At 50.8% G+C, this 23,911-nt stretch overlaps 1 protein-coding gene across 1 annotated transcript in view; it reads right to left on the reverse strand.

The window, feature by feature from the left end:
- Positions 1-23,911, reverse strand: part of LOC142303843 (activating signal cointegrator 1-like) — a 110,031-nt gene that overhangs the window by 31,114 nt on the left and 55,006 nt on the right. The window contains exon 8 of the mRNA XM_075345632.1: positions 8,028-8,148. Within this exon, the coding sequence (XP_075201747.1) occupies positions 8,028-8,148 (121 nt within the window). The remainder of the gene's footprint in view (positions 1-8,027; positions 8,149-23,911) is intronic.

Raw genomic sequence — 23,911 nt, forward strand, 5'->3', positions numbered from 1 at the left:
GTTGGGATGGTCTGACTCTAGCATTATAACATTACCTTACATCAGTGAGATCAGTGGAAATAAGGGCAGAGAAGCACAAAGCCCGAACTACAGTCACCTATCTAAGCTATACAGATATCATCCTTCTCAGCCCTTATTTCCACTGATGTCCCTGACGCAAGGTAGGGTTATAATTCTACAGGACCATGTTGACTAAGCACACTTTGTCGCGGTGGGATGGCTTTTACGTTTTTGATCATACAGTGTTATCCTTATGCCCTGTTATTTAAATGTAAAAGTACTATTTACTTATTAACTTTATTATAGGGTATATGCTCATTTTGGGGTTTTCTTTTGCGTTTTATCTTTGAAAATAGCTATATTGTGAACATGCTCCTATTTCATACATACCAACTTATCTCCGGCTCATTTTTTTTTGCTTTCCATCTATACCTTTGGCCTAGCACGACTCAAAGTCCTATGGCTTCCAGTACCATCTATATGCTCATGACACTCAGATTATTCTCTCTGGCCCAGACATCACCTCTCTGTTGTCCAGAATCCCAGAGGGTCCTCAGCCACGTCTTCCTTCTCATCACACTTTCTCAAACTCAATGTGGACAAAATAATAATAATAATAATAATAATAATATAATAATATTTATTCATTTATTTATATAGCGCTGTTAATTCCACAGCGCTTAACATACAATGGCAACACTGTCCTCATTAGGGCTCACAATCTAGGTTCCCTATGAGTACGTTTTTGGAGTGTGGGAGGAAACCAGAGAACCCGGAGAAAACCCACGCAAACACAAGAACATACAAACTCCTTGCAGATGTTGTCCTTGGTGGGATTTGAACCCAGCGCTGCAAGACTGCAACGCTAACCACTGAGCCACCGTGCCGTCCTCCTCATTTTTCCTCCATCTCACCTAACTCCCCTACCCAATCTAGCCATCACAATAAATCGAAATGCTCTCCCCTGTACCTGAAGTCTATTGCCGCGAAGTAACCCTCGATTCTGCATTATCCATCAAATCACACATTAAGCTCTTGCCACCTCCAACTCAAAAATATTTCCAGAATCATTCCTTTCCTGAACTCTGTATTGTACTAGAATGTTAGTGCATGCCCTGATCACCTCCCATCTTAACTACTGCAACATCCTCCTCTGTGGACTCCACTGCTAACACTCTCGCATCTCTTCAGTCCATCCTTTTTTTTTAAAATCAGGTTCATTTTTATTTAACAGCAAAATTATACAACACATAAAATAAATTCCCCCATAAAAACATCTCAGAAAGGGGAAAAATCTTTAGTCAGTAAGAAAAACTACACAAATTACATAATAAACAATGCACCCGTAGTCCACATCTCATTTCAATATGGGTCACAAAGTGCATATTATTTCCCAATATATTCTCCATAGTGTAGATTACCCAGCATCTTTACGACATATTATATATATATATATTCCAGCAATACGCATATCATCCTATTTGAGTAAATTTGTTAACCGGTTAGAAGGAGAAGGACCTGGTCGCCCGCACTGTCCTGCAGTAACGCCGAGGAGGGAAGGCCTGGGTATCCAACCATGCCCCCCAGATCTTATAGAACTTCTTCAATGCATTTCTTTTAAGGTATACTCCTCTCTCCAGTCCAAGTATAGCGTTTACTCTTTCCCTAAGATCCCTGATGACCGGAGGCGCTGGGTCCAACCAGTGGTAGGCCAACAGTTTCCTAGCCTGGTACAAGAGACATGTAAATACCGACCATTACCGGCGAACTCAAGTCCACCCCCCCTTCCAGTAGACCCAGGATACATATAATAGGTCTTGGCTGTAGACAGATATTAAAAACTTGTCTAACCAATTCTAGTACTGCCCTCCAGTAATCTTCAATATTCCCACAGGACCACATCATATGCATCAGATTAGCACCCTCCTGCCCGCCCCTAGTACACAGATCATCCATCCTAACTCCCATCTTATGCAATAGACTAGGTGTCCTATATACTCTATGTAACAGGAATAGCTGTGACAGTCGTTGGCCTTCAGATACAGCAAGGCTTGGAGACTGAGACAGGACCTCACCCCACTGTTCCTCTGTCATAGGGCCTAGGTCCCTCTCCCACTTCTCTCTAGCCTGCAAAGGGAATTTGTCGAGGTGTCTGGATAATATTACTGTATATAACCTAGAAATAATACCATAGGAGCAATTCAGATGTCAACAAATCAGTAAGAGTGTGATTCCGCTCTATCCTAATGTCCAAATGACGTGTCTGCGTCTCATAGGCGTGGCGGAGCTGCAGGTATTGATAAAAGGAACTGTGCGGTATCCCAAACTCAGCTTGAAAATGGTCAAATGTTTTAAGTATGTTATTCTGAAGAATCTGAGACACGTGATGCACCCCCCTGCTCACCCATATTCTCCAACCCGTGAGTCTCTGCAGTTCGCCCAGTCCACGATTATGCCATAAGGGCCAGTACTCTGTTCCTGATATTCCCAGCAACTCCTTCTCCCTATCCCACACCTTGTACATCAATGCTAATGTTGGATATAATGGTCCTCCTCTGGGAGAGTATCCTGCGTCCAAAAAAACCACTGGGTGTCCCCATTTTGCAAGACCCCTCACCAATTTGCCCCCAGCGTCATATGCCTCATCCTTTCCCCAACCCCTAAAGTGCTGCATCTGTGCCGCAACCCCCTCCTCCTTCCCTCTCTGCAATGTCTCAACACGGATTCTAGCCTGCTGCTTTTTCCACAAGAGTTCCTGAAACAAAGTGCTGATTTTACGGAAAAATTTCCAGTGGACCCATATTGGGGCGTTGTGGAGAAGATACAGAAGTTTAGGCATCAGTACCATTTTTAGTAGATTAGCACGGCCAATAAGGGACAGCGAGAGTCGACACCAGGCATCCATCTTGTTCCTAAACTGAGCCAACACAGGTTCCAGATTTTGAGAGTAGTAATCACGCGGTCGGGCACTAACCACAATCCCCAGGTATTTAAATTTATCCACCGTCGGAATTGGCAGCCCCAGAGTACTAAAATTAGATGGGAGTGGATCTATAGGGAGCAGTGCCGACTTCTCCCAGTTTATTAGGAGTCCCGAGCGCCTACCAAATTCTTTAATAATATTAATTGCTGGGCCCACCGATGTCCCCACCTCCCTGAGATACAGCAACAAATCGTCCGCATAGAGGGAAACCTTATGCTCCAGACCGCCTATCTCAAACCCTCTTACGGCAACGAACGCATGAAGCATAACCGCCAATGGTTCAATTGCCGCTGCAAATAGTAATTGAGAGGGAGGACAGCTCTGTCTCGTGCCCCTGGCCAGATTAAAAGATGAGGAGGTACAACGATTAACTCGAATCCTGGCCCGCGGAGAGGTATATAACAATTTGACCCAGCCAATAAACCTGGAGCCAAGACCCAATTTCTCCAAAACTACCCATAAGAAATTCCATTCAATACTGTCAAAGTCCATCCTTAAATGGGGTTTTCCTACGAACATAGTTCATTTTAATCAATAGATCTTGGAATAATGATAAGTTCCACAATTGGATGTGTTAATAAAAAAACAAAAAAAAAACAAAAACGTTGCTGTGCTGAAATAATTTTATAAATGTGCCCCAGCTATATACAGGCAGGGAAGAATGCAAATGATCATAAAGACATTACAGCACAGGATCATAGCTGATTCCTTCTGTGAGGTAAAACATTTTCCTGCTTATTTTCTAAAAGTTTTACCTCAAACACAGAATTATTTGCGATCATGCGCTGTAATATCTGTATACTTTATTTCTTCCCCGGCCCAAGAGATGTGGTATGATCAGAGCATGTCCCTGTATGGTCAGACACGGCCATGATATTGTACATAGCTGAGGCGCATATACAAGATTATCTCAGCAGAGGAGCGTTTGTTTAAATATATACACTGCTGGAAATTATTATTCCCCCCCCCCCCTCTTCTAATGCCTGTGGCTGGGCTTCATTTGGAAATCATTAGTTTCACTGTAGGCTGCAACACTTAAGAATTACAATATCTATATATATAATTGCCTTATTCTGTCTGTCTGTCTGTCTGTCATGCTCCAAAATTGTGTCCTTACGGTGACACAAAGCTGATTGGTCGCTGGGCTCGCCATGGCCCCGCCCCCCCCACGGATTGGCCGCTCGCCCAGGCTGCGCCCCCACACGGATTGGCCAGCCGCTCGCCCAGGCTCCGCCCCCCCACAGATTGGCCTCTCGCCCCGGCACCCTGCAGGCATTGGCAATTCGGCCACGCCACGCCCCGCCCCCCTCACGCAATGCACGCTAGCTCTGGCCCCGCCCCCCTCCCCCGCGCATTCCCCGAACTGACACGGCTGTCACGGAGGTGAGTACTGTACTCCCCCCCCCCCCCCCCCCCCCCCCGTCCCCCGCTCGCACGGGAGTGGTGTGGATACGTTGGTAACCATGCTAGCATAGTTACCAGTTGGTAACCATGCTAGCATGGTTACAAGCGCATCAAGGTCCTGCAGCGGCGGAAGATCCACACGCACACACATAACAGCACACACACACACATACACACACATCAGATCACACTCACTCTCACACACACTTCACACACACATCACATCGCATCCACACACTCACAGCATCCGGCGATATCGCTTGCTTCTCGGCCTCGATACTGTGCTGTTGTGACCTTCCAGGACCTGACGGAGGATCACATGGCCAGAAGCATGTGGTATCTCCGGATGTTGTGAGTGTGAGCGCGTATGTGCGATATCGTCAGTGTCTGTGTGTGTGAGTGTATGCGATCGGGTGTGTGTGAGTGTATGCGATCGGGTGTGTGTGAGTGTATGCGATCGGGTGTGTGTGAGTGTATGCGATCGGGTGTGTGTGAGTGTATGAGATCGGGTGTGTGTGAGTGTATGAGATCGGGTGTGTGTGAGTGTATGCGATCGGGTGTGTGAGTGTCGGCAGAGGAGCACGGCGTGCTGGAGGAGGCTGGGAGCAGAGAGGCTGATCTTGGGGAAGGCTGGGAGGGTGAGGCTGATGCTGGGGGAGACTGGGAGGGGAAGGCTGATGCTGAAGGAGGCTGGGAGGGGGAGGCTGGGAGGAAGGAGGCTGGGAGGAGAGAGGCTGATCCTGGGGAAGGCTGGGAAGGGGAGGCTGATGCTGAGGGAGGCTGGAAGGAGAGAGGCTGATGCTGCGGGAGGCTGGAAGGAGAGAGGCTGAGGCTGGGAGGAGAGAGGCTGATGCTGGGGGAAGGCTGATGCTGAGGGAGGCTGGGAGGGGAAAGCTGATACTGGGGAAGGCTGGGAGGACGGAGGCTGGGAGGAGAGAGGCTGATCCTGGGGAAGGCTGGGAGAGGGAGGCTGATGCTGGGGGAGGCTGGAAGGAGAGAGGCTGATGCTGGGGGAGGCTGGAAGAAGAGACGCTGATGCTGGGGGAGGCTGATGCTGGGGAAGGCTGGGAGGAGAGAGGCTGATGCTGGGGACAGAGAGGAGAGGCTGATGCTGGGAGGAGAGAGGCTGATGCTGGGAGGAGAGAGGCTGATGCTCGGAGGAGAGAGGCTGATGCTCGGAGGAGAGAGGCTGATGCTCGGAGGAGAGAGGCTGATGCTGGGGGAGGCTGGGAGGGGGAGGCTGACGCTGGGGGAGGCTGATGCTGGGGGAGGCTGGGACGAGGGAGGCTGATGCTGGTGGAGGCTGATGCTTGGGGAGGCTGATGCTGGGGGAGGCTGGAAGGAGAGAGGCTGATGCTGGTGGAGGCTGATGCTTGGGGAGGCTGATGCTGGGGGAGACTGGGAGGGGAAGGCTGATGCTGAGGGAGGCTGGGAGGGGGAGGCTGGGAGGAAGGAGGCTGGGAGGAGAGAGGCTGATCCTGGGGAAGGCTGGGAAGGGGAGGCTGATGCTGAGGGAGGCTCGAAGGAGAGAGGCTGAGGCTGGGAGGAGAGAGGCTGATGCTGAGGGAGGCTGGGAGGGGAAAGCTGATGCTGGGGAAGGCTGGGAGGATGGAGGCTGGGAGGAGAGAGGCTGATCCTGGGGAAGGCTGGAAGAGGGAGGCTGATGCTGGGGGAGGCTGAGGCTGGGAGGAGAGAGGCTGATGCTCGGGACAGAGAGGCTGATGCTGGGAGGAGAGAGGCTGATGCTGGGAGGAGAGAGGCTGATGCTGGGGGCAGAGAGGCTGATGCTGGGGGCAGAGAGGCTGATGCTGGGGGCAGAGAGGCTGATGCTGGGGGCAGAGAGGCTGATGCTGGGGGCAGAGAGGCTGATGCTGGTGCAGCATGGGGGATGGTGCACGATGGGGGGTGCGCAGCATGGGGGATGGAGCACGTTTGGGAGTGCGCAGCATGGGGGATGGAGCACGTTTGGGAGTGCGCAGCATGGCGGATGGAGCATGTTTGGGAGTGCGCAGCATGGCGGATGGAGCACGTTTGGGAGTGCGCAGCATGGCGGATGGAGCACGTTTGGGAGTGCGCAGCATGGCGGATGGAGCACGTTTGGGAGTGCGCAGCATGGCGGATGGAGCACGTTTGGGAGTGCGCAGCATGGTGGATGGAGCACGATGGGGGGATGCGCAGCATGGCGGATGGAGCACGATGGGAGGTGCACACCTCCCCCAACACACACAACACACCACACACACACTGGGAACCACAAACACCGCCCTACACAGACACCCACACACACAGACAACGCTGCACATACACAACACCCAACACACAAACACCGCGGCATACATAAATATACGCACATATCATGCAACACACACATTGCACAAAACATACCTCCCCCAAAACACACCACACAAACCGCGCAACACACACACACACACACAACGCTACAGACACACAGCGCTCCACAAACAACGCAACACACACACAACACCGCTCTCACCCCCCGCCACACCCAGACAACACCCAGAACATGTACAGCTCCTACACAAACACTTGGTAACTACACACAACAACATCTATATATATATATATATATATATATATATATATAACAAAAATCATACATTAACTACACAATACGTAAATTCTAGAATACCCGATGCGTAGAATCGGGCCACCTTCTAGTATAGTATAAGCACGTTCATATTCTTTAGGGAGCCAAAAATATATACCGTATTTTTCGGATTACAAGACGCACTTTTCCTCCCAAAAATTTGGGAGGAAAATGAGAGGTGCGTCTTAAAATAAGAATATAGCTTACGGGGGGGGGGGGGCTGTCTGTGCAGCAACCGGGAGCCTGTGGCTGCGTGCGTGCGGGCGGCCAGGTGCCTGTGGCTGCCTCTCTGTGCGGGTGGCCTGCTTGCTGCCACTTTGTGCGTGCGGGCAGGTGGCTGTGCGGCAGGTGTCCCAGTGTGTCCGCGGTCCCAGTTTCAAATGATGGCACCGTGAGTCAGCGCATGCGCAGATGAAGCCCTTGGATGAGAGCTCCAGCTGCGCATGCGCCATCATTTGAACCGGGACTACGGACAGACTGGGACACTCACCGCACTGCCACTACTGACTTGCCGCTGCTGATGCCACGGACCCGCCGCAACTGCTGCCACTGACCGCTGCTGCCAGCACAACCTCTACCTCCTGTGACCCCGCTTCACCACCACTGCTGCCCCCCTCCAGTAAGACAACACCAAAGTATAAGACGGACCCCATTTTTATTTCTTTTTAAAATGAAAAATATGGTATATGCGAGCCTATAAGCTCAGGCTCAACCATTTGTCTTGAACAGATGAACTCTCCGCCTCGCCATGTATTTCAGTGTTTAACTTATCCTAATTTATGGGTAGGGTGAAGAAAACGATATGGTGGTGATACATTAAAGGCCTCGGAATACTATGTACCAATCTCAAAATTGTAAGGAGGGGTTGAATATATATTTTTTCCACTGATGCACAAATCAGATTCTTTTGGATCGACATTTAAAATACACAGTAAAAATACTAGATATACGGGACAATATGTTACTCTACTAGAAACATTGCAAATCTATACAATTCTATTTTTACAAACATGTTTGCTCCATTTTCCTTACCACTGGTGGAGGACACATCAAGGCTGGATTCAAAAGCGGGGAATCACGGGTATTCTCTCCTGACCTTCTCGCTGGTTTTGCTATTGTGCCAGAGTTGACTGCATGCACAACATCATCAAATCTGTCGGGACAGGGAAACGTTATGAAAGAGAAAATCCTTTATAGGAGAAATGGTAAAAATAACATTAAAAAAAAAATAAAAAAAGGAAAAAAGGCATGAACAGAACTGAAGTACTTTTATAGGCCTAAACCATAATAAACCCTTCCTAACATTGCGATATTTCATTTCTTCCTCTCCTTCATAGAGCAATAACTTATGTTTCCATTCACAAAAGGTATATGAGAGCTTGTTTTCATGCGAGTTATACATTTTAAATGACACTTTATTTTACAATCCAATGAATTGAAAATAAAAAAAAAAAAATGGGAAAAAAAAATCAAGTGTGTTGAAATTACATAAAACACACAATTCCAAAATTTTGGGGTTTTTTGTTTTTCCAGTATTCATTGTATAGTAAACATTCTCCAGTTCACTTCAACTATGGCAATATCAAAACATATTATATACAGAACAGACCAAAAGTTTGGACATACCTTCTCATCTCTAGAACAACTATTAAGAGGAGGCAGGCCTTCATGGTAAAATAGCTGCTAGGAAACCACAGCTAAGGACAGGCAACAAGCAGAAGAGACTTGTTTGGGCTAAAGATCACAAGGAATGGACATTAGACCGGTGGGAATCTGTGCTTTGGTCTGATGAGTCCATATTTGGATCCAACCACCGTGTCTTTGTAGAAAAGGTGAACGGATGGACTCTACATGCCTGGTTCCCACCGTGAAGCATGGAGGAGGAGGTGTGATGGTGTGGGGGTGCTTTGCTGCTGACACTGTTGGGGATTTATTCAAAATTTAAGGCATACAGAAGCAGCATGGCTACCACAGCATCTTGCAGCGGCAGGCTATTCCATCCGGTGTTGTGTTTAGTTGGACCATAATTTATTTATGAGCAAAAGCTACAACTGGCACTAATTTGGAGGCAGGAAGCCAGCTAAAGAGCCAGGTAATCACTCGAAGCAGGAGACACATGGAAGAAACTCATCACCCTCCAGCCTCCGATTGGATGGCCAATCTGTCACTCACTGCATCCAGAAACACTGTTAGGAGAAATCGTGATAGCATGCAGCTAGTTTTTCTATAGAGGAGGAGTCTTTAAGCCATCATCACCAACAAAGGCTTTTGTACGAAGTATTAAATTATTTTCAGTAAGCGTGTTCAATACTTTTTCCCTGTGTCATTTCTCACTATTACACATTATTAGATTTATGGTTTGATTTCTTCGCTGGTGTTGATTGAATAAGTTGTAACCAACATCAGGCAAGAAATTCATGCCAATAGCAACTTTAGAAACATATTTATTTAGAAAATTGGTAACGTATTCAATAATTATTTCACCCACTGTATAGAAATTTACGATACTGGGAAAAAAAAAGAAGGGAATTTTGTTACTTACCGTAAATTCCTTTTCTTCTAGCTCTTATTGGGAGACCCAGACGATTGGGGTATAGCTACTGCCCTCCGGAGGCCACACAAAGCACTACACTAAAAAGTGCAAGGCCCCTCCCCCTCTGGCTATACCCCCCCGTGGTATCACGGGTACTCCAGTTTTAGTGCCAAAGCAAGAAGGAGGAAGCCAATAACTGGTTTAAACAAATTAACTCCGAGAAACATCGGAGAACTGAAAAAACCGTTCAACATGAACAACATGTGTACCCGCAAACAACAAAAAAATCCCGAAGGACAACAGGGCGGGTGCTGGGTCTCCCAATAAGAGCTAGAAGAAAAGGAATTTACGGTAAGTAACAAAATTCCCTTCTTCTTCAGCGCTCTATTGGGAGACCCAGACGATTGGGACGTCCAAAAGCTGTCCCTGGGTGGGTAAAGAAATACCTCATGTTAGAGCTGCCAAAAAACAGCCCTCCCCTACGGGGATGTCACTGCCGCCTGCAGGACTCTTCTACCTAAGCTGGCATCCGCCGAAGCATAGGTATGCACCTGATAATGCTTGGTGAAAGTGTGCAGACTGGACCAGGTTGCTGCCTGGCACACCTGTTGAGCCGAAGCCTGGTGACGTAATGCCCAGGACGCACCCACGGCTCTGGTTGAGTGGGCTTTTAGCCCTGAAGGAACCGGAAGCCCCGCAGAGCGGTAGGCCTCTAGAATTGGTTCTTTGATCCATCGAGCCAGGGTGGCTTTAGAAGCCTGCAATCCCTTGCGCGGACCAGCGACAAGGACAAAAAGTGCATCGGAACGGCGTATGGGCGCCGTTCGGGAGATGTAGATTCTGAGTGCTCTCACCAGATCTAGCAAACGTAAGTCCTTTTCATACCGGTGAACCGGATGAGGGTAAAAGGAAGGCAAGGATATATCCTGATTAAGATGAAACGAGGATACGACCTTAGGGAGAAACTCCGGAATGGGGCGCAGCACTACCTTGTCCTGGTGGAACACCAGGAAAGGAGCCTTGGATGACAAAGCTGCCAGCTCAGACACTCGCCGAAGCGATGTGATCGCGACAAGAAACGCCACTTTCTGTGACAGTCGAGAAAAGGAAACGTCCTTTAGAGGCTCGAAGGGCGGCTTTTGCAGAGCAACAAGTACTCTGTTCAGATCCCATGGATCTAACGGCCGCTTGTACGGGGGCACAATATGACAGACCCCCTGTAGGAACGTGCGCACCTTAGGAAGACGTGCTAGACGCTTCTGAAAAAACACAGACAGTGCCGAGACTTGCCCTTTAAGGGAACTGAGCGACAAGCCCTTTTCCAACCCCGATTGCAGGAAGGAAAGAAAGGTGGGCAATGCAAATGGCCAAGGGGATACTCTCTGTGCAGAGCACCAAGATAAGAAAATCTTCCACGTCCTGTGGTAGATCTTAGCAGACGTTGACTTCCTAGCCTGTCTCATTGTGGCTACGACTCCTTGAGATAATCCTGCAGACGCTAGGATCCAGGACTCAATGGCCACACAGTCAGGTTCAGGGCCGCAGAATTCTGATGGAAAAACGGCCCTTGGGACAGTAAGTCTGGTCGGTCTGGCAGTGACCACGGTCGACCGACCGTGAAATGCCACAGATCCGGATACCACGATCTCCTCGGCCAGTCTGGGGCGACGAGTATGACGCGGCTGCAATCGGATCTGATCTTGCGTAACACTCTGGGCAAGAGTGCCAGAGGTGGGAAGACGTATGGGAGCCGGAACTGCGACCAATCTTGAACTAATGCGTCTGCCGCCAGAGCTCTTTGATCGCGCGACCTCGCCATGAATGCCGGGACCTTGTTGTTGTGCCGGGACGCCATTAGGTCGACGTCCGGCACTCCCCATCGGCGACAGATTTCCTGAAACACGTCCGGGTGAAGGGACCATTCCCCTGCGTCCATGCCCTGGCGACTGAGGAAGTCTGCTTCCCAGTTTTCTACGCCGGGGATGTGAACTGCGGATATGGTGGAGGCCGTGGCTTCCACCCACATCAGAATCCGCCGGACTTCCTGGAAGGCTTGCCGACTGCGTGTCCCCCCTTGGTGGTTGATGTATGCCACCGCTGTGGAGTTGTCCGACTGAATTCGGATCTGCCTTCCTTCCAGCCACTGCTGGAAGGCTAGTAGGGCAAGATACACTGCTCTGATTTCCAGAACATTGATCTGAAGGGTGGACTCCTGCGGAGTCCACGTCCCCTGAGCCCTGTGGTGGAGAAACACTGCTCCCCACCCTGACAGACTCGCATCTGTCGTGACCACTGCCCAGGATGGGGGCAGGAAGGATCTTCCCTGAGACAATGAGGTGGGAAGGAGCCACCATTGTAGAGAGTCCTTGGCCGTCTGGGAAAGAGAGACTTTCCTGTCCAGGGACGTTGACTTCCCGTCCCATTGGCGGAGAATGTCCCATTGAAGTGGGCGCAGATGAAACTGCGCAAAGGGAACTGCTTCCATGGCTGCCACCATCTTCCCGAGGAAGTGCATGAGGCGCCGTAAGGGGTGCGACTGGCCCTGAAGGAGGGATTGCACCCCTGTCTGTAGTGACCGCTGCTTGTTCAGCGGAAGCTTCACTCTCGCTGCTCGAGTATGGAACTCCATGCCAAGATACGTTAGTGACTGTGTCGGTGACAGATTTGACTTTGGAAAGTTGATGATCCATCCGAACGTCTGTAGAGTCTCCAGCGTAGCATGTAGACTGAGTTGGCATGCCTCTTGAGAGGGTGCCTTGACAAGTAGATCGTCTAGGTAAGGGATCACCGAGTGTCCCTGAGAGTGCAAGACTGTTACCACTGCCGCCATGACCTTGGTGAAAACCCGTGGGGCTGTCGCCAGACCGAATGGCAGAGCTACGAACTGAAGATGTTCGTTTCCTATCACAAAACGTAGAAAACGTTGATGTTCTGTAGCAATTGGCACGTGGAGATAAGCATCTTTGATGTCTATTGAGGCAAGGAAGTCTCCTTGAGACATTGAGGCCACGACAGAGCGGAGGGTTTCCATCCGGAACCGCCTGGCGTGCACATGTTTGTTGAGCAGCTTTAGATCCAGAACAGGACGGAACGAGCCGTCCTTTTTTGGAACCACAAAGAGATTGGAGTAAAACCCTCGCCCTTGTTCCTGAGGCGGTACAGGAACCACTACTCCTTCCGCTCTTAGGGAGTCCACCGCCTGCAGCAGGGCATCTGCTCGGTCTGGATGTGGGGAGGTTCTGAAGAACCGAGCTGGAGGACGAGAACTGAACTCGATTCTGTACCCGCGCGACAAAATGTCTGTCACCCACCGGTCTTTGACCTGTGACATCCAAATGACGGAAAAGCGGGAGAGCCTGCCCCCGACCGGAGATGCGGAGGGGGGGAGCTGGAAGTCATGAGGTGGCCGCTTTGGAAGCGGTTCCTCCATTTGCTTTCTTGGGGCGCGCGTGAGCCCGCCAGGAATCTGAGCTTCTTTGCGTCCTCTGAGTCCCTTTGGACGAGGAGAATTGTGTCTTGCCCGAACCTCGAAAGGACTGAAACCTCTGCTGCCACTTTTTCTGCTGAGGTTTGCTTGTTCTGGGCTGGGGTAAAGAAGAGTCTTTACCCTTGGACTGTTTAATGATGTCAGCCAATGGTTCGCCAAACAGTCTATCTCTAGATAAAGGCAGGCTGGTTAAACATTTTTTGGAACCAGCATCTGCTTTCCATTCCTTTAACCACAAGGCTCTGCGCAAAACTACCGAATTGGCGGACGCCATTGAGGTGCGGCTGGTAGATTCTAGGACCGCATTGATAGCGTAAGACGCGAACGCGGACATCTGCGAGGTAAGGGACGCCACTTGCGGCACCGCTGGATGTAAGATAGCATCCACTTTTGCTAAACCAGCTGAAATAGCTTGGAGTGCCCATACGGCTGCGAATGCTGGAGCAAACGACGCGCCGATAGCTTCATAGACAGATTTTAACCAAAGGTCCATCTGTCTGTCATTGGCATCCTTAAGTGAAGCGCCATCCTCCACTGCAACTATGGATCTAGCTGCAAGTTTGGAAATCGGGGGGTCAACTTTTGGACACTGGGTCCAGCGCTTGACCACATCAGGGGGAAAAGGAAAACGTGTATCCTTAGAACGTTTAGAGAAACGCCTTTCTGGATGAGCGTCGTGTTTCTGGATTGACTCTCTGAAGTCAGAGTGATCCAAGAAAGCACTTAATTTACGCTTGGGATAGAGGAAACGAAACTTCTCCTGCTCTGCAGCTGCCTCCTCTGCTGAAGGGGCTGGGGGAGAAATATCTAACAGTCTATTGATGGCTGAGATAAGATCGTTTACCATGGCGTCCCCATCCGGGGTATCCAGATTGAGAGGGGTTCCAGGATAAGACTCCTGATCACTCTCATCAGACGCATCACAGGGAGACTGATTGCGCTGAGACCCTGAGCAGTGTGATGACGTTGAGGGTCTTTCCCAGCGAGCTCGCTTAGGGTGGCTGGGGCTATCATCTGAGTCATAATACTCAGCCTGTGAAGCCGGGGACCCCCTTGCAGTCTGGATTAAATCCAACTGAGGGGGATTAGAGGACAGAGACCTCGCCGTGTCCATAGACTGAGCCCCAGGCATGGATTGCAAAGTTTCAAGGATTTTTTCCATAGTCACAGACATCTTATCCGCAAAAACTGCAAAGTCTGTCCCTGACACCGGGGCAGGACTTACAGGCGTCTCAGCCTGGGTCACTATCTCTCCTGACTCCGGCTGGCGAAGCAGCACCGGATCTGAGCATTGCACACAATGGGGGTCTTTGGAGCCTGCTGGTAGAGCAGCCCCACATGCAGCACACGCAGTGTACACAGCCCTAGCCTTGGCAGCCTTGCGTTTTGCGGATGACATGTTGCTGCCTCCTCAGAGTGATCTGGGTATACAGCCAGGAAGCGACCTCACAGTGCAAGCAATAAGGAAATATATATATGTCCAGTGACACAGTACACTAATACACACTGAGGCACTAGAGGGGCCAGCTGAAAAGCCGCTTACCGCCCGCTTAAGAGCGGGTGTGTGATCTCCAAAGCCCCCTAGTCCAGGTCTCCCAGAGCCTTGCGTCCTTCCTCCAGCCAGACATGCATGTAATGGCTGCCGGCGTCCTGAGAGAGGAGGGGGGGCGGGCCCTGGGCGTTCCTGGCTAAGAGCGGGAAGCCTGCTTCCCTCTGTGCCTAGTGAGAGGGCTGGAGCATGTAAATCAGGCTCCAGCCCTCGTCGCTGCCGTGAAACAGCGTCTCTCCCCTACCCTGATTGACAGGGTGGGGGCGGGAACGAATCGGAGCTGCCGGCGTCCTAGGCCGCAAAAGCCGGGGACTAGATTTATAAACGCCACCGCCGTAAAAGCGCGGTCGGCGTGTCCCCGGCGAACTAAAAGTCGCAGCAGCGCCGCCGGTCCAGCGGGGGTCGGCGCTGCGTTCCCACATACAGAAAAAAGTCCCCCAGTAAACTGTAGAGACACTAGCTCTAGCGTTACGGTCCCCGGCGCACTACAACACCCAGCCAGCCCGGAGTGTGTCTGTGCCTGTCGGGGACACAGAGTACCTGTATGATGCAGGGCCATGTCCCTGATGGTACTCCTGCTCGGCATCCACCAGGTTCTATGGGTCTGTGGATGGAGCCCGGCGTCAGAGCTTTGAGGCCGGCAGGATCCCACTTCCACAGAGCCCTACAAGGGGATGTGGAAGGAAAACAGCATGTGGGGCTCCAGCCTCTGTACCAGCAATAGGTACCTCAACCTTACAACACCATCAACGGGTGAGAAGGGAGCATGCTGGGGGCCCTATATGGGCCCTCTTTTCTTCCATCCGAAATAGTCAGCAGCTACTGCTGACTAAAATCTGTGGAGCTATGCGTGGATGTCTGACCTCCTTCGCACAAAGCTTGAAAACTGGAGTACCCGTGATACCACGGGGGGGTATAGCCAGAGGGGGAGGGGCCTTGCACTTTTTAGTGTAGTGCTTTGTGTGGCCTCCGGAGGGCAGTAGCTATACCCCAATCGTCTGGGTCTCCCAATAGAGCGCTGAAGAAAATAAAAAAATCATAAGTTATTTTAAAAACAAAAAACAGACCAGCAACTTTATTTTTTGGTTGATGAAGCAGTACAGTATATTTCGTGTTGCAAGCTTATTATTTTTATTGCATTTTTTTGTGGCGGCAAGACTTTTACAGACTCGAAAATTCCACAGGTAATTTCTTTTTTTACTTGTTATTATTCCTTTTTTTTATTAATGTAAAAAGAGGAAAGTAGGGTGATTTTAATTTTTAGATTTTTTTTTTCTATATTTTTAAAAACTTCTTTATTTTTATTGTATTTTTTAGTCCCGTTAGGGAACTTGAACCTGTGATCATCTGATTGTTTATACTATACATTGAAATGGTATTGAAGCATATAGTGAACATTATAGCCTCCTATTAATGCCAGCCACAGGCTGGTCCTTAAAGGAGCACTGTAATGGCAGCACAGGGATCTTCAACAGTCTCCTGGCTGCCACAGCAGCCCATTGGGACCTTGCAAATGCGCAGTGAGTTAGAGGGAAGGACTCAATGGGTACAGGGAACAGTGCACCCACTGGTCTGCACACATTATATGCCGCTGTCAGAGATTGTTGTTAGAAGTAGATAATAGCTGAATAACAAGTGTTTGTTGGCAATAATACAAATTGATTTCTTGAGATTGAACTCTACATGTTAGGCCTCCTTCACAGGTCAGTAAAAGATACGTACGTGAGAAAAATAGCACCAATGTCAGTGTTCTGCTTCAGTATTTTTTCACTGATGGCTAAAGAAATTAACGCTTTTTCTATACTTTGCAATGTTAAAACATGTACAGTACATGGATGCCATTGTGTGCTGTACATGTTTTTCACGGACCCATAGATTTGAAATGGCCCTTATATCATTCTTTTTACAGCAGCACGGATATCTGTCTTTGTGTGTTACACACACACACACACACACACACACACACGTGTATAGCACCATAGGTTATAATAGGTATATGTTGTATCTGTGAAAAAACAAAAAAAACGGACACATGTTACATAGGTTGAAAAGAAGGGAATTTTGTTTACTTACCGTAAATTCCTTTTCTTCTAGCTCCTATTGGGAGACCCAGACAATTGGGTGTATAGCTTCTGCCTCCGGAGGCCACACAAAGTATTACAATAAAAAGTGTAACCCCTCCCCTCTGCCTATACACCCTCCCGTGGATCACGGGCTCCTCAGTTTTGGTGCAAAAGCAGGAAGGAGGAAACTTATAAATTGGTCTAAGGTAAATTCAATCCGAAGAATGTTTGGAGAACTGAAACCATAACCAAAAGAACAATTCAACATGAACAACATGTGTACACAAAAGAACAACCAGCCCGAAGGGAACAGGGGCGGGTGCTGGGTCTCCCAATAGGAGCTAGAAGAAAAGGAATTTACGGTAAGTAAACAAAATTCCCTTCTTCTTTGTCGCTCCATTGGGGGACCCAGACAATTGGGACGTCCAAAAGCAGTCCCTGGGTGGGTAAAAGAATACCTCAATAAAAGAGAGCCGAAAAACGACCCCTTCCTACAGGTGGACAACCGCCGCCTGAAGGACTCGCCTACCTAGACTGGCATCTGCCGAAGCATAGGTATGCACTTGATAGTGTTTTGTGAAGGTGTGCAGACTAGACCAGGTAGCTGCCTGACACACCTGCTGAGCCGTAGCCCGGTGTCGCAATGCCCAGGACGCACCCACGGCTCTGGTAGAATGGGCTTTCAGCCCCGAAGGAAGAGGAAGCCCCGAAGAACGGTAGGCTTCAAGAATTGGTTCCGTGATCCACCGAGCCAAAGTTGACTTGGAAGCCTGCGAACCTTTACGCTGGCCAGCGACCAGGACAAAGAGCGCATCTGAACGGCGCAGGGGCGCCGTGCGAGACACGTAGAGCCGGAGTGCTCTCACTAGATCTAATGAATGCAAATCCTTTTCACACTGGTGAATTGGATGAGGGCAAAATGACGGTAAGGAGATATCCTGATTGAGATGAAAAGGAGATACCACCTTAGGGAGAAACTCCGGGACAGGACGCAGAACCACCTTATCCTGGTGAAAAACCAGGAAAGGGGATTTGCATGACAGCGCTGCAAGCTCCGACACTCTTCGGAGTGAGGTAATTGCCACAAGAAATGCCACCTTCTGCGAAAGACGTGATAAAGAGACATCCCTCAGCGGCTCAAAAGGTGGTTTTTGAAGAGCCATTAACACCCTGTTAAGGTCCCAGGGTTCCAGCGGACGCTTGTAGGGTGGAACTATGTGGCCAACTCCCTGCAGGAACGTGCGGACCTGCGGAAGCCTTGCCAGGCGCTTTTGAAAAAATACTGAGAGCGCCGATACTTGTCCCTTGAGAGAGCCCAGTGACAAACCCTTGTCCATTCCGGATTGAAGGAATGAAAGAAAAATGGGTAAGGCAAAAGGCCAGGGAGTAAAACCCTTATCAGAGCACCAGGACAAGAAGATGCGCCACGACCTGTAATAGATCCTGGCGGACGTTGGTTTCCTGGCCTGTCTCATAGTGGCAATGACATCCTGAGATAAACCCGACGACGCTAGGAGCCAGGACTCAATGGCCACACAGTCAGGTTGAGGGCCGCAGAATTCAGATGGAAAAACGGCCCTTGTGACAGCAGGTCTGTGCGGTCTGGAAGCGCCCACGGCTGACCCACCGTGAGATGCCACAGATCCGGGTACCACGACCGCCTCGGCCAATCTGGAGCGACGAGAATTGAGCGACGACAGTCGGATCTGATCTTGCGTAACACTCTGGGCAACATCGCCAGAGGAGGAAACACATAAGGGAGTCGAAACTGCGACCAATCCTGAACTAACGCGTCCGCCGCCAGAGCTCTGTGATCTTGAGACCGTGCCATGAAGGCCGGGACCTTGTTGTTGTGCCGTGACGCCATGAGATCGACGTCCGGCGTTCCCCAGCGGCGACAAATCTCTCGAAACACGTCTGGGTGAAGAGACCATTCCCCCGCATCCATGCCCTGACGACTGAGAAAGTCTGCTTCCCAGTTTTCAACGCCCGGGATGTGAACTGCGGAGATGGTGGAGGCTGTGGCCTCCGCCCACAGCAGAATCCGCCGGACTTCCTGGAAGGCTTGACGGCTGCGCGTGCCGCCCTGGTGGTTGATGTACGCGACCGCCGTGGCGTTGTCCGACTGTATGCGGATCTGCCTGCCCTCCAGCCACCGATGGAACGCCTTTAGGGCTAGATACACTGCCCTTATCTCCAGAACATTGATCTGAAGGGAAGACTATCGGGGTCCAGGTTCCCTGAGCCCTGTGGTGGAGAAACACCGCTCCCCACCCTGACAGGCTCGCGTCCGTCGTGACCACAGCCCAGGATGGGGGCAGGAAGGATTTTCCCTGCGATAGAGAAGTGGGAAGAAGCCACCACTGAAGAGAGGTTTTGGCTGCAAGGGAAAGAGAGACGTTCCTGTCGAGGGACGTCGACCTCCTGTCCCATTTGCGGAGAATGTCCCATTGGAGTGGGCGCAGATGGAACTGCGCGAAGGGCACTGCCTCCATTGCTGCCACCATCTTCCCCAGGAAGTGCATGAGGCGCCTCAAGGGGTGTGACTGACCCCGAAGAAGAGATTGCACCCCTGTCTGCAGCGAAAGCTGTTTGTCCAGCGGTAGCTTGACTACCGCTGAGTGAGTATGAAACTCCATCCCGAGGTAAGTCAGTGATTGGGTCGGTGTCAACTTGGACTTTGGGAAGTTGATAAGCCACCCGAACTGCTGGAGAGTCTCCAGAGCGACGGTCAGGCTGTGTTGACACGCCACCCGGGAAGGTGCCCTGACTAGGAGATCGTCTAAGTAAGGGATCACCGAGTGGCCGTGAGAGTGTAGGACCGCCACAACGGATGCCATGACCTTGGTGAAGACCCGTGGGGCTGTCGCCAGGCCGAAAGGCAGTGCCACGAACTGAAGGTGTTCGTTTCCGATGGCGAACCGCAGGAAGCGTTGATGCTCGGGTGCGATCGGCACATGGAGATAAGCATCCTTGATGTCGATTGATGCTAGGAAGTCTCCTTGTGACATCGAAGCGATGACTGAGCGGAGAGATTCCATCCGAAACCTTCTGGTGCTCACATGCCTGTTGAGCAGTTTGAGGTCCAGAATGGGACGGAATGATCCGTCCTTCTTTGGCACCACGAACAAGTTGGAGTAGAAGCCGTGACCATGTTCCTGAGGGGGAACGGGAATCACCACTCCTTCTGACTTCAGAACGCCCACAGCCTGAAAAAGTGCGCCGGCCCGAGATGGGGGCGGAGATGTTCTGAAGAAACGAGTCGGAGGACGAGAGCTGAACTCTATCCTGTAACCGTGAGACAGAATGTCTCTCACCCATCGGTCTTGGACATGTGGCCAAAAGGCGTCGCAAAAACGGGAGAGCCTGCCACCGACCGAGGATGCGGCTAGGGGATGCCGAGAGTCATGAGGAGGCCGCCTTGGAGGCAGTGCCTCCGGCGGTTTTTTGGGGGCGTGACTTAGACCGCCACGCAAAAGAGTTCCTCTGGCCCTTCTCTGGCCTGTTGGACGAGGAGGATTGGGACTTGGCTGAGGGCCGAAAGGACCGAAACCTCGGTTGTATTTTCCGTTGCTGAGGTCTCTTCGGTTTGGACTGGGGTAAGGACGAGTCCTTTCCCTTGGATTCCTTAATAATTTCATCCAATCGTTCGCCAAACAATCGGTCGCCAGCAAACGGCAAACCGGTTAAGAACTTCTTGGAAGCAGAGTCTGCCTTCCATTCGCGTAGCCACATGGCTCTGCGGACTGCCACCGAATTAGCGGATGCTACCGCTGTACGGCTAGCAGAGTCCAGGACGGCGTTCATGGCGTAGGACGAAAAAGCCGACGCCTGAGAAGTCAAAGACGCAACTTGCGGAGCAGAGGTACGTGTCACCGCATTAATCTCAGACAGACAAGCTGAGATAGCTTGGAGTGCCCACACGGCTGCAAAGGCCGGGGCAAAAGACGCACCTGTGGCTTCATAGATGGATTTCACCAGGAGCTCTATCTGCCTGTCAGTGGCATCCTTGAGCGATGAGCCATCTGCAACTGATACTACAGATCTAGCCGCCAGTCTAGAGACTGGAGGATCCACCTTGGGACATTGAGCCCAACCCTTAACTACGTCAGAGGGGAAGGGGTAACGTGTGTCATTAAGGCGCTTAGTAAAGCGCTTGTCCGGAAAAGCTCTGTGCTTCTGGACAGCATCTCTGAAGTTGGAGTGATCGAAAAACGCACTCCGTGTACGTTTGGGAAACCTAAACTGGTGTTTCTCCTGCTGCGAAGCCGACTCCTCTATAGGTGGAGCTGGGGGAGAGAGATCTGCACCTGGTTGATGGACGATATAAGGTCATTTACTATGGCGTCCCCTTCAGGTGTATCAAGATTGAGAGCAACGTCAGGGTCAGAGCCCTGAGCTGCGACGTCCGCCTCATCCTCCAGAGAGTCCTCAAGCTGAGACCCCGAGCAGTGTGAGGAAGTCGGGGGAAGATTCCCAGCGAGCCCGCTTAGCCGGTCTGAGACTGTGGTCCGTGCAGGAGTCCTCCACGTGAGACCTAGGGGCACGCTGCGGCGCAGACCGAGAGGGGCCTGGAGGCGATGATCCAACAGTGCCCGGGGCCTGTGTAAGGACCGGTCTGGACTGCAAGGCTTCTAGTAGCTTGGCAGACCATTTGTCCATAGACTGAGCCATGGATTGTGAAAGCGACTCAGAGAGTTTCTCAGCAAAAACTGCAAACTCTGTCCCTGCCGCCTGGACAGGGGAAGCAGGAGGGTCTGCCTGAGCCGAGGGGCCCACTAGTGACCGAGGCTCCGGCTGGGCAAGTGCAACAGGGGTCGAGCATTGCTCACAGTGAGGGTAGGTGGAACCCGCAGGTAACATAGCCCTACAAGAGGTACAGGTTGCAAAAAAACCCTTTGCCTTAGCGCCCTTGCTCCTTGTGGACGACATGCTGTTGTCTCCTAGGAGAGTGATCACTGAGGGTATATAGCCAAAAGCAAACAACCCGGCCGAACAGAGAAAATATATACAAATATATATATATATATATATATATATATATATATATATATATATATATATATATATATATATATACATATATATATATATATATACTCCGGCACCCTAGGGGGACCAGCACCGGGTGACCGGTGTGGCTTACCGACCGCCCAAAGCGGAGTGTGTGTCCACCAGATTCCCTGCCTTAGGTCTCCCAGAGCTCGTTCCTGAAATCCTCCACTGGCAGAATGTTGTATAAAAATATGTGAGCAAGGATGGTTGACCTTAGGGATGTGTTTCTCAACGCAGTGATTCTAGAGCAATGCCCCCTGGGAAATATTCAAAGCAAGAAGGCCTGCGGAGACACCATCACATGTTTCTCAACGCTGGCAGGAAACTAGCCAGGTCTTTCACCGGGAAGGAACAACCACGGGAAGGGCAGTCTCCAGTCAAGGAGACCACCTATGCCAAACATGGTATCCATCCACAGACAGCCGTTTCGGGGTATTTGCCCCTCATCAGTGTGGAGTAGGAATCTGGCTAGTGGGACACTGCCTAGTAAAAGACTATGTGAGCAAGGATGGTTGACCTTAGGGAGATCAACATCCACCACTGTGGAGACACCATCATGTGTTTCTCAACGCAGTGATTCTAGAGCAATGCCCCCTGGGAAATATTCAAAGCAAGAAGGCCTGCGGAGACACCATCACATGTTTCTCAACGCTGGCAGGAAACTAGCCAGGTCTTTCACCGGGAAGGAACAACCACGGGAAGGGCAGTCTCCAGTCAAGGAGACCACCTATGCCAAACATGGTATCCATCCACAGACAGCCGTTTCGGGGTATTTGCCCCTCATCAGTGTGGAGTAGGAATCTGGCTAGTGGGACACTGCCTAGTAAAAGACTATGTGAGCAAGGATGGTTGACCTTAGGGAGATCAACATCCACCACTGTGGAGACACCATCATGTGTTTCTCAACGCAGTGATTCTAGAGCAATGCCCCCTGGGAAATATTCAAAGCAAGAAGGCCTGCGGAGACACCATCACATGTTTCTCAACGCTGGCAGGAAACTAGCCAGGTCTTTCACTGGGAAGGAACAACCACGGGAAGGGCAGTCTCCAGTCAAGGAGACCACCTATGCCAAACATGGTATCCATCCACAGACAGCCGTTTCGGGGTATTTGCCCCTCATCAGTGTGGAGTAGGAATCTGGCTAGTGGGACATTGCCTAGTAAAAGACTATGTGAGCAAGGATGGTTGACCTTAGGGAGATCAACATCCACCACTGTGGAGACACCATCATGTGTTTCTCAACGCAGTGATTCTAGAGCAATGCCCCCTGGGAAATATTCAAAGCAAGAAGGCCTGCGGAGACACCATCACATGTTTCTCAACGCTGGCAGGAAACTAGCCAGGTCTTTCACCGGGAAGGAACAACCACGGGAAGGGCAGTCTCCAGTCAAGGAGACCACCTATGCCAAACATGGTATCCATCCACAGACAGCCGTTTCGGGGTATTTGCCCCTCATCAGTGTGGAGTAGGAATCTGGCTAGTGGGACACTGCCTAGTAAAAGACTATGTGAGCAAGGATGGTTGACCTTAGGGAGATCAACATCCACCACTGTGGAGACACCATCATGTGTTTCTCAACGCAGTGATTCTAGAGCAATGCCCCCTGGGAAATATTCAAAGCAAGAAGGCCTGCGGAGACACCATCACATGTTTCTCAACGCTGGCAGGAAACTAGCCAGGTCTTTCACTGGGAAGGAACAACCACGGGAAGGGCAGTCTCCAGTCAAGGAGACCACCTATGCCAAACATGGTATCCATCCACAGACAGCCGTTTCGGGGTATTTGCCCCTCATCAGTGTGGAGTAGGAATCTGGCTAGTGGGACATTGCCTAGTAAAAGACTATGTGAGCAACTTGTGTTGTATAAAAATGGCTGCCGGAGCTCTCAGGGGAGGAGGGAGCCGTGGGCGGCGACTATTAAAGTGCGGGAATCTGGGGCCCTACAGTGATCAGTGAGGGGGGGAGGAAACCTAAAGTATGCTCCAGCCCTCACTGCCGACGTCAGGTCGACCGTCCCGCCCTTACCCCTGACTGGCAGGCCCGGGGGCGGGAGTTATGGTACTAGGCCGCAATGAACCCGGGGACTAGATTTAATACCGCGGCCGACAAACAGGCGCGGTCGGCGCGGAAGTCCCGGTCTTCACAAACCAGCAGCTGCTGCAGCGTCTGTGAAACAAGCGCTCCATGCACCGTCCCCATGGGGAACACAGAGTACCTTTAGATGCAGG

Source organism: Anomaloglossus baeobatrachus, chromosome 4, assembly GCF_048569485.1.
Source record: "Anomaloglossus baeobatrachus isolate aAnoBae1 chromosome 4, aAnoBae1.hap1, whole genome shotgun sequence".
Taxonomy (NCBI): domain Eukaryota; kingdom Metazoa; phylum Chordata; class Amphibia; order Anura; family Aromobatidae; genus Anomaloglossus; species Anomaloglossus baeobatrachus.